We start from the raw sequence: 13,097 nt of genomic DNA, 5'->3' as shown, positions 1-13,097 counted from the left end.
AGGAGCATACAGCTGTAGGGACAGTCACCCAGCCTCCAGGTACACAGGAGGAGGAGACTGCTGGGAAGTCACCCAGCAGGGTTTGCAGTTTTCCAGGCCTGCTGAGGATGCTGGTGTCTCTAGAGTTCCAGCATCCAAGGGGAATTACTTTCTCTGTCTCCATCCTTTGCTAGCTGGTGTCTGTGATCCCTGGGCCCGCAGTCTTTATCCCTCCCTCCCCTTTCCTCAGACTTCTGGTTCTTCTTTTTCCCTTCTGATACAAGGTGTCATGTCCCGCCACATACCTGAAGGTCCTGGTGTGCGGTGGGAAGTCAGCTCCCCTGGCCTGTCCTGACAAGTGCTAAATGTGCCGTTTCAAAGGCATTTTTGCTGTGTCACACTGCTTCAAGGTCCCCTCATTTGTCTGCCCTGCCCAACTGAATGGTTGGGTGCTGTCCAGGGTGCCAGGCCTTTCCCCACCTCCATGTTGTGCCAAGGAGAGGAGGGACAAAGGCTGTGTGGGTGGAGTGTCTGGCTCCCCACTGGGGCCCAGTGTGACAGTCGGTAACACATCTTAGTCTCGCCATGTGGGTTCACTCAGCAGCTTCATGGCAGCCCAGCCAATGGGAGCTCTGACAACCCTCTGCGTGGCACCTGTGCCCTCCTTGACCCCTCTCACCCACAGGACAGTGTAACTGATGAAGCCCCAGTGAGTTTTGTCTGCAGAGCCAAGACAGAGGCAGACCTGGGCTCTGAATGGCACCCAGGCTCTACCGTTGGCTAACTCTACCTTAAACAGGCAGGCATGCGCATCCTCGGGCACAGGCATGACAGTTTCCTCTAGAGAGATGAAATGAGACAAGAGGTGGCTCTCTGTTCTGTCGTGGAGCCGTACTCTAGACAAGACCCAAGTCCTGCCCTCAGCTATTGTCTGTTTGTCAAGTTCCTGGGGACGATGCTGCTCCGGAAGGCAGTGTCCGGACCCCAGCCCATGCTTCCAGTAGCACCTTAGGTGGACCACACAAGGTGCTTGTCACAGTGCTCAGCACAGGGAAGTGCTGAGCACAGCTACCACCAGTCTTTGTCTAAGTGTCCCCGAGAGCCCGGGGTGGAGGGCCTCCCCCACTCTCGTGTCAAGCCAGCGGCAGGGCGTGGGCACGCGGAGGTGGGTGTGCCCACGGCAGCTCATGGATAAGGTCACTGACAGCCTGTCTTCTCCCTTCCTGTGCCTCCTCAGGTCACTACAGACATGTACCAGGTGCTGGCCGCCAACACATACCAGCTGGAGTGCCGGGGTGTGGTCAAGGTCAAGGGCAAGGGTGAGATGATGACCTACTTCCTCAATGGAGGGCCTCCCCTCAGTTAGCAGGTGCTGGCTAGAGGTGCCAGCATGCTGGCCTCCGAGGAACGGAACCGCTTCTTTGTGCACCGTGGGCAGACGGGGCCTGCGCTCCGGTCTCACCGCCGTGATGGTAAAATTTCCACTTTGACTCAGAAGCAACTTCTGCCTTTGCTGGTGGGCACGGCCTCTGGCCTGGGCCCAGGGTGCCAGCGTCCTGCGAGCACCAAGCTGACCAAAGATGTTTCCCTTGGCAGAAGATCCCGATAGACTTGAGTTGAGCCTTGAGTCTGACAGGTGCTGCTGCTGCTGCTGCTGCATGATGGAGGCGCCAGCGGAGCCTTCATTGGTGGCGCGGCATGGCACACGGTGGCTGGCTGGCTGGCCTGAGGAGAGGCCTTGGCCATGCTGGGTAGGTAGGCCGGCTCGAAGCTGACCTGGGGGTGTCCAGGGGTCTCTAGGGTCTGCTTTTCCACTGTGGAGAGGCCATGCCCCCAGCGGTGTTTGGGGGGCAGGAATGCAGGAATTGGAGAGGCGTGGCCTGTGCCACCCTCTGCCCACACCTCCGCGCACGCGCACAGACAGTGCCCTGTAAGGGAAACAGGACTGTTGACAAGGGGGAGGCAAGAGGACACCAAGCGAGGAGTGGTGGCTCTGAGCAAAAGAAAATATTTATTAAATAAAACAAAACAAGTTTTCTGTGCCCTTCTTTAGACTGCGCTAGTTGTATGCGTGTAAGAGACACACAGCGAACGAGGGTGCCCCTGGGGTAGGGAGGCGGGAACCCCAACTTGTCTTTTTGTATTTTATTTTGTATTATTGAAACCTTGGAGATCTAACAGATATACCAAACTCTATATTTTGTAAATTCTCTCTATTAGGAAACAGCTGTACAGCAGCAGGGCGTTTCTGCTCCTCTGTACTGTTCGTGATGTAGTGTGTGTGTGTGTGTGTGTGTGTGAGTGTGTGTGCGTGTGTGCGCGCGCTGGTGGACGTGTGCATTCCCGCTGTGGAGCCGTTCCCTGCAGGGTGTGTTCCCGTCATTTCAGACTTGGCAGTTTTTGGTTTTCCTAGGCACAGCCAGAGCAGGGGTGTGTGTTCTTTTGGGGCACTACACATTTCGGTTAAGGAGAAGATACGGGGACCACGCTAGCCCCTCTTTCTAACCCCCATCAACACACACCCCACTTCTCAAGGACACAGATGCAAACAGAACGAGCAGTCAGAAGGCACTGCTCCGCCCCAGACTGTTTCCAAAGCACTCTGCACTCACTAGTGCTGGCTCTTCCTCTCCCAGAGATGCCGCAAGAGGCCCCCTCCCTTCAGAGGCAGCCCCTACAGGCTCCTGGGAGCTCAGGAGGGCTGGGGCTACAAGGCGTCCAGGCGATATGGCCTGCTCAGCTGGCCCAGGCGCTGTCTCGGAAAGGGCCCCTGGGACCTGGGCATGTAACGTGGAGGCCCCAGGTTTGGGAAAGGTATGGCCTTGCCTTCTCCCTGCAAAGACAGGAAGAGTTACCCACGGGGAAATGAGCAGAAAAGGTCTAGTTTTGGTGGGAGGGGGAAATACTATTTTTATAATTTCTAAGAACACATTTGGAAAATGAAAAACTTGAATAGCACCCTTCCTGTCTGTGCCCAGATCTTTCCACTGCTTCTCAGGGCGCATTACTCTCCCCTCTGACAGGACAGGAGCGTCTAAAAGGGGAGGTGGCAGCTGTGTGCTGGCTCAATGTCACTTTGATACCTACCCTCCCCACCCTCCCCTCCCTCGTTTGAACACAGCCCCCCAAACAAAGTATGGACCCAGAACTGCCACATCTGCCTCTGTTCCGTGCCCTGCCCTCGCCTCTGGCACAGGGGGCCGCTTCTCTCAAACTCTGCCCGAGTTCCCAGCCCTCCACATGTCCTGCCAACGCCGGTGGGTTTTTGTTTAGCTTCCAACCCGAGTACAGTGTGCGTGCTGTGTTTATCCCGTGTTCTCCTTGGGGGTCAAGGCCTCGTGGAGGCTCCTCCCCATTCCAGCAGTGACTGGTGACAGCGTGCAGTGCTAGCTCTTCGTTCCCTCTAAGGGGTGTGTGCACTCTTTTTATTCCTGCTCTTGCAAAAATGATACAATTATGATTTCCCATGGAAACTGAAAAGTCTATTTAAATAATTTAACTATTAAAAAACACTTTCACTGGTAATGTGTCCTGGGTCTGATTTTCATCCTGGGTCGGGGCGCAGGAAGATATGCCAAAAGGAAAACAAAGATTATCCAGACCATCGGGAGGACCTGAGGAGATGGGCAGGGATGGCCAACTAATCTGACCTGTACAGCTGGAGCCAGCTGTTACCACACTGGGACGGTCACCATACAAATACCATCTCGCTAAATCCCCCGGCCGCCACATTTCACGAGGAAGGGAGTGAAGCACAGGAAGCTTGTATTGCTGGCCTAAGGCCACAGCTGCTGAGTAACAGGAGCTTCAGAGCTAGTGTACTGCTGCCAGCGTCACAGTGGGACCCTTGTCAGCAGACCCCATTGGCTACATCCATCACATTCAGGATTAACTGGGGCAGGAAAGAACTCTCGAGAGGCATGGGCATTGCACTGGAACCAGGTAACAGGAAGGAACTTGTGAGGGAGACTTTACTAGCCTCACTGGAGCAGCAGCCACACAGTTTTGGGCAGGGCAGGCCTAGACATCATTAGGGTTTCAGATACACAATGCGAAAGATGTATCTTACAGAGGCAGGGGCTTAACTCAGAAATTAAGCTGGGGCACACCAATTAGAAAACTCAATGATGAAGAAATTCAAAGTTGGCAGGGTATTGTCAACATGGCTTTAATCCCAGAACAGGCAAATCTCTGTGAATTTGGGACAAGCCAAAACTACGTAGAGACCCCCTATCTCAAAAAAAAAAAAAAAAAAAAAAAAAAAAAAAAAAAAAAAAAAAAAAAAAAAAAGAGAGAGAGAGAGAGAAAGAAAAAAATAAATTAAACTTCCCAGCTATTATTGGTCAAAGTGGAAACCCAGCTCCTAAAGAAATTCCACCTGCTGTGGCTAGGCCTTCAGGCAGCCCCTGAAACCACATGTTAAACACAGAGCCACGTGATCACCCAGAAGGGGCAGCTCAAAAGTCCTTCCCATATCCATCACGCCCAATGAGCAAATTCCAGAAAATAGATTCAGCTCTACATTTCTTCCAAAGCATATCCACATTAGAGAGCTAAATCATAGAACTTATTAGAAAACGTCCCGCTGGTATTCAAGTCAGGTTCAAACAGCCCATTCCTGTTTGTAGCTAACATGGTAAGAGTGTAGCATGAAATTAGCAAGGAACTGGTGGAAAGCCACAAGGACTTCCTGTATTAGAGAAGATGAAGCGAAGTCTGTCACAGAGCCATGCTACTTTATGAATTTCCAAAAGCAAATGTCACCCGAGAGGCATAAAGTTCTGAGGCTGAGCTGAGGTTTTTCACCGGGTGAATTACGGGTATCGGGCACAATGCTTCAACAGCCATACCATAGTAACAACAGACCCTGAACTTCTGGGCACCGGGCAGCAATGCTGAACCCACTCACCTGGGCAGGAAGGAAGCACTTAGACACTGGGAGGTGGAATCCTGGGAAGCAGGGCCAGGAAGCTAACTGCTCCAGAGCAGGAGAATGGTAACAGCAGCAACAACTCTGGGAAACCATAGCTTTAGTTGCGTTACCACCTAAGGTACAATGGAATACTAAAAAGAATGAATGTACACCTCGGAGCACGTTTCTCTCTGCTGTGGCTCAGGAGCAGCTTGCCACTGGCCCAGAATGCTCTGTCCATAGCGAAGGTCTGTAGGAGGGGCTCGTCACTTCTCAATGTCAAAAATCAGTGAGTGGGGTGCTGAGATGACTCAGCACTGTCCACCACGTTTAATAACCCGAGTTTAATCACTGGGCCCCATGTGGTACAATCTAGACCCAGTCACACAAGTTGTTCTCTGACCACTGTAGCATGAACATGCACACACACACACACACACACACACACACACACACACTTTTTTTTTAAGTTGGTGATGTGAGATCCTTCTAGATTTTCTAAAAGCCTCCAGGGTTCTGCTTCTGTTTTTTTTTTGGGGGGGGCAGATATATACATATCCCTTTGCTATTTTGCCTCCCTTCCTTCTCATCTACAAGGTCTCTATGCCACACAAGAGCATTGCCTAGTGAAGACAGCAGTCTGGCGGGTCCCTAAGGGCTCCCCCTCTGGCATTTTCTAAGTATCTGTGCAACTCTTTCCCCCATTTCTGGGAAATCCCAGACCACATGTATTGCACCAACAACTGAATTACGATCATGGCTTTAGAACTACAGGCAGAGACCAGCGAGGCAGACGCGCCATGCGACAGGGGCTATAGTCTGATTACCTCCAAACCACAGTCAGAAAAGGCCCTTGCTCTGTCCTCAGCTGGGAACTCTACCTGGAAGCTCTGAACCACAGGCTAGGTGGGGAGGTCACAGAGCAGGAAACGCGTCTGGAGGAAAGGGGAAAGGACAGTGGAGGTTAGAAAGGAAGCCCCCAGGTCCATGAGGCAGCCTCCCAGCCCTCCACCTCAGCTCTGCAGTGCCAGTGAGCGGAGCAGAGAGCCACCCCAGCTCACGGTGACAGCACACTGGTCCCCAGGATCCCTTTCACACTTCCTAGAATTGCTCACTGGAATCCATCAGGGAGCTTCATCACTTGCTGTTCTCACTGCTGGCCAACTTCTAATCCGGGCCTGTCAGCATCTCTGCGGAGCTTTACTTTCCCTAGTTTTCCAGTTAGGCAAAACTTGCTGCCCCGTTTTTGTCACCTAGCCACAGTGGCACTCCCGACCGGCTCTCACAGTTTTCAGAGCAGTGCTTCTTCATCTTTTTATAGCCGTGCTATATTTGTGCTTTTCAAGAATGCCTTTCAGCTGACAGAACTGTAGGTTGCAGGCTGCTGGCTGCTCAGCCCTCCCCCTCTTCTTCCTAGCGATGCAGACTCACAGGGCACGAGGAACGGTGGTATTAGGGATGGTGTCATCCAAGACTGGCAGGTAGACAGCAGGTACGATCAAAGCAAAGCCTGTCGAGGCCCAGGTTCTAGAGCCACACTGGACAGGGCAAGGTCCCCCCAGCACCCTTGTGCCTTGGGACTAAGAGGGGGGAAATTGGTAGGCATAGCTTACCTCTTTCAGGGTGACATTGCATCACTTCTTCGGGTGTGCAATGAACACTTCCTGCACAGAGCACCTGGCACACAGCGTATTGGGCAAATATACACCTCTCAATTCCCTTCCCTCTTTGGATGTGTGCTCTGCCCAGAGATCCACACACGTGTCTTCTGAGGCAGGGCACCACTGCATGCTAGATATTTCAACAGGCTCTTCCCCCAAGGGATGGCTTCTAAAGAGCTTTGCACAAGGATTTGTGACATCTTTAGGGCTTGGGCAGCTCACCTGTAGGAAAGGACACCTTCAGGATTGCTGAGAAGGCAACATGGCCACATCCACAAGCAGCCATGCTGCAGAGCACACAATTCTGTTTTCCCTCTCTAGCTGCTTCCTCTGTTCTCACTACTGCCATAGTGCTGTTAAACATGCCAAGAATTGCCTTTCCGAGACACATTATAGCATAAACAGATATGCCCCAACTTCTAAATAAAAACCCGAATCCTAGCAGCAACTTCATACCACCATTGATGGGAATAATACCATCCAAAGACGTTCTAGACCCAAGTTTTACCTTTCTCAAATGAAAATGAGGTAGTGTCTCCTGTTCCCAGGCTGCCTTAAGTTACATCATAGATAAGTATAAAAGGCACCAATGCGCATTATTGGAGCACAAAGGCAACATATTGTTTGTTCACTCAGGCAAGGTTGTTTGTATCTCAGCCTTGACGTAAAACCCTGGCACAACATGGTCAAGTGGCCGAGACAGAGCTGGGTCTGAGCCCTCAAGGGAGTGGAAGGCACAAGTCCTGCCTCTTCATCTCAGATGGAACCTGACTGAGTTCCACGAATTTGGATGATATCTGCATTGCTGTGCTGTGGGATGCAATAGAAAAGGGCAAATGTGAACCAGGGGTGAGGCTAGGCTGAAAATACTGTTTGTTGCCAAGGAAACGCTGGGAAGGATTTGTGATGCTCATGATTTCAGGAATTCCTTTCTCTGAGTTTCCTATGGCTCTCAGTGTGCAGAGGTAAATGTTTACACACTAGCACTGCCAAGGCACAGGACACTTGGGCACCCATATATCAATGCCAGTCACTATTAACGAGCAGGATGCTAACCACATGGCTTCCAAGCATACAAGGTTTCAACATTTACTGAATTTCATCTGCCTGATAATCTATTTGAAAGCTCAGCCACTCAAGAAAGATGCCCTAAGAGTCAGTGGCAGGGACCGCTTTTCTTTGGAATAGCCAGTGCTTAATCAGGAGGCTGCTATCTGCCAGCAGCCCTAGAGCACCAGTGAGCACATCCAGATGCCTCCCACCAAGTAGCAGATACAGACGCTTGCTGCCTTCCTGCCTGTCTGCCCTTACTAGCCCATTCAGAACACTCGGGGTTGCAGGGGACTCTCCTATTGATCTTTAGTGAGGATATTATTAATCCAACTTAAACAAAAGAACAAGTCCTATTCACCACAGCATTTCTAGGTAGAAAGATTCCACTTCCTGAAGGATTAGAGTGCAGAAAAAGACTAAGAAACCCTGACCATAGGCATGGAATGCAGCCCTCAAGAGTGACCTATAATTTGTGGTAAGGCTAAGTGTTCACTTTGGTCTAAGTGGTGAATGCTTTTGAAATCATTTATTTGTTCTTTAACCACACACTCCATGGCAGCTCTAACAAAGTGACCCTAGATTGTTCAATAGTTAACAAGAATGATAAACACACACTCCACTATGCCCCACAGGATTCCAGCAGCTCAGAGTATGTCCTTAGGTTACTTAAGCCTTCTGGGGAAAAAAAACCATTCGGAGGTCAGTTAAGTTGGGGAGTACAGAGGGCTCCCCCTGAGTCTGTCTGTGCCATGGAGGTGAAGTCTCGGGTTAAGCTCCTGGCCTCCCTTGGAGCCTTGGCAAAGCCACAGCTGAGTGGCATTCCTGACATGGTCTAACTGAAATGTACTCTTCCTGACTTCAGTCCACAGTGAAAACAAAAACAAAGACCTACATTGCAAAATAATTGTTAAACCAGGACTAGCACATTTGCTTTATAAATTACAAAACCGGGTAAAGGTTCTCCACGATCCATTTGTCTCAAATAGATTTTCAAGCTTTAATGGATACTTGTTCTTAACTCAGGGCAAGAGTTTTTATTTATAGGAACAAAATCCTTACACACACACACAGCCACATGTACACACATGCACACATACACACATAGATAACCTACACAATAAGCAAATACATTGTCTAAGAATTCTGATCACTTTAGTACTTCCCAGGACCCCAAGTGAGAACATTTTTACCAAATTCATTAGGACTGAGACATGCTTTTTATCTCATACTTCATCTGGCATGCTTTTTATCTTTGACAGAGCAATGCCTAACTTGCACCCTTCTAACCCTAGCTTCCAGGGGCTGTCACACCCTCCACACAGCAATGGCACTCAGCCCTTCTATGCATTTCACTGATCTGGTCTGTTCAGATTTTGTTAACACCATATTTCATGGCTTTTCTTGGCATGCTGTTCTTTCAGGGAAAAGACTCAGTAGGAATACATTTCAAACCCAGACCAATAAAGCAGGCAAATACTTTTAGAGTATGACAGAGTGTCTGCTCTTGGCATAATCAACAGGCAGTATTTCAGAACTGGCTAAATTAAGAGAAAATGCATCTATTAAAACACACCAGGGAAGACTGTTGTCACAAACAGATATAGTCCCTTCATTAGTCCCACACTAGTAGAGAGAGCCTGGTGCAAAATTAGAGTACATATGTTTAGCTATATGACATGTAATTGGGGGACCCAATTACTCCATCTCTTGCCACACAACATGAACACACACACACACACACACACACACACACACACACACACACACCCCTCCCCAGAACCCTGATGGAGTGGACACTTAGGAGTAAAGGTGTGCCTCAAACATAAGTTTCGGTATCACAGCATGGACCCTAGGGAGATCCCTTCTAGGACCATGACAAACCCAGAGATCCTTGGATAACATCGTGATAGCCAGGGCAGCTATGTACCCTCTCAGGGATGCACATCCCAAATAATGAAAGATGGCAGTGGTATACAGAAAAGATAATTTATAGTAATTTCATTCTGTACATTATGATGCAAACATCCTCTTACCCCAAACAGCTGATGAAAACAAAGACAGAAAAAAACAAGCTAAGCTTTTAGAAGTAACTGGGGATTTTCAAGTGTGCCTGATGAATGGATCCAAATATAAATGCTGTAACTCAACTCAGTGATGATGGTGTAGCTCCTGAACCAAACTGGTAAGAGAGCTGTCAAATACCAAGATGTAGTAAAACCACAACTAACCAGAAAACCTGAGCTTCCTGGTTAACTATTTACAAGAAATCTCTTTTGCTCTACCCACTAGCTTAGAAACTGCTCCGAAGTCGAACCACTTTACTTACAAGGCTCAATGAGTATAAAATGCCAAACATAGTCCATGTAGTTAGGTTCATGTGATGCCTTGGGGTATCTCTCAGAAGGTACAGGATAACTCTCCAGCTTTGTTACAGCAGTGACTAGATGGACTTAGAGTTTCTCTTTTTAAATAAACTGTGGACATCATAAAACCACTTACTGCCTTCCTTCTACCTTATTCTTCTAAGAAGGAGGTGCACAAAAGGTTCCAGGTATGAAGATCTTCCAGTTCCACAAGTGTCCACACAGTGGGTTAGGCTGATAACGCAGGTCAGTGAGCTGACCTGGACTCCTTCTACTACCTACAGCCCCAACAGGAATTCCACATCAAGTCCATTGTTTTGAGGGATGGTATAAAATACCAGAATCCTATGTATTCCTTGTTTGGAATCTTTTCTTTAAAAACAAAGGCAAATCACTCATGATGGCTTCCAAAGCAGGTGACTTGTAGTCAAGCTGTGCTTCATTTATGAATTCAAAATGGCTTGAGTCATCTTTCTAAGGGTAGAAGAGTGTTATTTCTTCTGGATACTAGTTACCTCCCCAAACCGTGAAGTAACAGAGTTGTAAGGAGAAGTCTCTCAGCACCATACCTGTGCAACAGGCACGGCGGGTTTGGACGCACAACACAACTAGACAGTGCTGCGGCACGGTGACAGTGCCGCTTCCTTTGCAACCCCCGTCATCCTCAGACTGTCCCACAGACGGCTCTCGTTGTGGTGCCAGGTAACACCTCTCACTATCACATGAATGTGCCACTTAGATTTACAGTATCTTGTAAGAACTTAACATTTCTTTTTATGTTGGCAAAGTGATACTGATTTTCCACTTGGAGTTGGGGTTCCTTTCTTTGTTAAGTACTTTAAGGTTTTTAAGCAAATAACAGTAAACACAGTACCCAAATGATAAAGAGTTTGGGAGACCACAATGGTCAAATGAATCATGTATTTTTAGTGATTTCAAAATAAATGACAAACATGGTCTAGAAAGAAACCACAAGTCACTGTGTCATCAGGATTTGTGATATTCTAGAGATGTACATCACAGCCTTCTCCCACACCAGGTTATTTCCAGAGTTAGAAGCTGGCAGAAACAGAAAAGTAAAGGAACCAATTTCATACCATTCTGGACTTCATAAACTCTTGGTACTGTAGCTGTGCAAACAATCTGACATTTAATACAGTCGTTGTTTGAGATCATAACTTTCCGACCCCTGCAGCATCTTCTTCACTGGTCTATACTAATGCCTCCTCACAAAGGCAGACTCAGGCTGTAGTGTTCCTGCTTGGTCCTCAGAGCACGCTCCACACCCGAGTTTTGGTTACCTGCCAGGTCTTCAGGTGATGCTGAACAACTTCTACCGTGTGATAGGCCTGACATTCCACTGCGGGGTTCTTCTCAGAGTTTGCTGAGCAGCTCTTGCATGCTCACAGGCATGCCAGGCTGATTTGTGAAAACAAAACGGGAGATGGGAGAGAAAGAAAGCAGAGCTCCCCGTGTGTGGTGACTGGTCTCTTCATCACAGTGACAGTTACTATATGTCCTCTCCTTCGTCCCCTGAAGGCAAAGGCAATACAGCTGAGGGGAGATGTCAGACATCGTGGTCAGGAGCCTTGCCTTGGGCTTGCCTCAGCCAGATCTGCAGTGTAACAAACGCTCCCACAGTCACATGAAAGAAAAGCTGCCAGAGGTTGCGCAGTTCGTAGAGATACATGTTGCACAGACAGATTAAGCCAAAAGTCAAAAATGATTTGACATTCCGCCAGCTGGTGTAGTGCACAAGTAAATAACACTGTTCAAAACATAAAAACGAAAGATAGTTAGGTTACAGGAAGAGAACTAGATGTGTAACATCAGTGAAACATGAAAAGAAAACAAGGGTACTGCCCAAAAGAACGAGGTAATGTAAGCTATCAAAGATATTCAGTCATGGAAGTTCCATGGCTTGAAAGGGAAGTAGATTTTCCTTTTTATGTCTTTCATTTTTCAGAAAAGCATTTTGTATCATATGTTAAATGGAAGTACAACTGGGTGACTCCTGTGTAAGACAGACTGGGGAACTTCTCCAAGGTGACAGGAAATCAAGATAAATACACTGCTGGGCTCTCAGCCTCGTGTGCCATCCTCACCCAGGAAAACACAGGAAACTCAACACTACTCAGGAAGACGGGCTTTCCCCCAGCTCTGAGGACTAAGGAAAGCAACAAGTCTCAGATATGACCAACATCGAGGGGTGGGCGTGGGGAGGGAGCAGTGGGGAGCTGAGGGGCTGGGCCTTGTTTCTCAGCTGTGACAGAAGAAACAAATGAAGCCGTTGCTTACACCGGAGGAAGCGAGTGTTGTTAGCTTATTTTCATCATATAATTTCAAGCAGTGATTTCTTAAAAGGCTAACCCATAAAGCAGGAAGGGGGACAATGACAGTGAGTGCTACCTGAATGACATGGTGAAGGAAGTATCCCCCACAGGCCTGCTTTTGTCCCTTTGTCCTTTATTGTTCCTCACAACATGTTAAAAGCATGCTTATTCTGCTCATCATAATTCAATCCTGATAGGCGAGGACTTAATTATTTCATTCATTCATTTATCTCCAGGGTCCAGAACAGGTCCAAGTCCACAGTAGGTCTAAAATCTATTATCTGGGAAGTGCAGAAACTGTATGCTCATGAAGTCTTTGGAAGAAGCAGGAGTTTCTGTGAACTACATCCAGGCTTCAGAATGGAAGATGTAAGGGTGTTCCTGCCAAACATTAGTTCTTATATAAGTGAAGATTTTCCCATACTTAAACAGAATACACACCAGGAGTGATGCCTTTAAGCCCAGCACTTGAGAGGCAGAAGCTGGAGACTCTTTTTGAGTTCAAGATTAGCATGGTCTAGAAAGTTCAGGCTAGCCAGGACTACACAGTAAGACCCTGGCTGCCTTAAAACAAAACAAATCAACAAAACCGCTTTGCTATCTTCGTGAAATGAATAGAAATATTTATTTTATAAGAGTGATTTTCACTGTGGAATAAAAGTTTAAAGAAATACGAGGAGTTCTGAAATAGCAGAACTGTTCTGCGTCCCCAGTGTCACTGCTACATCACCGCACATCAGTCATCTCCTCAGGACATGACCACAGTGAGCACTGTAAACTGGTGGGCTTCAATTTT

At 48.1% G+C, this 13,097-nt stretch overlaps 2 protein-coding genes across 6 annotated transcripts in view; one reads left to right on the top strand and one right to left on the bottom strand.

The window, feature by feature from the left end:
- Adcy5 (adenylate cyclase 5) overlaps positions 1–2,027 on the top strand; it is a 148,776-nt gene extending 146,749 nt beyond the window's left edge. The window contains 1 exon segment of the mRNA XM_028886323.2: positions 1,217–2,027. Coding sequence (XP_028742156.1) covers positions 1,217–1,345 — 129 coding nt within the window. The 3' untranslated portion in view covers positions 1,346–2,027.
- A 7,550-nt stretch (positions 2,028–9,577) lies between these two features.
- The window catches only part of Sec22a (SEC22 homolog A, vesicle trafficking protein), a 56,729-nt gene continuing 53,209 nt past the window's right edge, over positions 9,578–13,097 (bottom strand). For all 5 annotated transcript variants that reach the window (XM_028886320.2, XM_028886321.2, XM_028886322.2 and 2 more), the window contains exon 7: positions 9,578–11,736. In XM_028886320.2, the coding sequence (XP_028742153.1) occupies positions 11,536–11,736 (201 nt within the window). In that variant the 3' untranslated portion in view covers positions 9,578–11,535. The remainder of the gene's footprint in view (positions 11,737–13,097) is intronic.

This window comes from Peromyscus leucopus, chromosome 12 (genome assembly GCF_004664715.2).
Source record: "Peromyscus leucopus breed LL Stock chromosome 12, UCI_PerLeu_2.1, whole genome shotgun sequence".
NCBI lineage: Eukaryota > Metazoa > Chordata > Mammalia > Rodentia > Cricetidae > Peromyscus > Peromyscus leucopus.
This window is presented reverse-complemented; position numbering and strand designations above follow the sequence as displayed.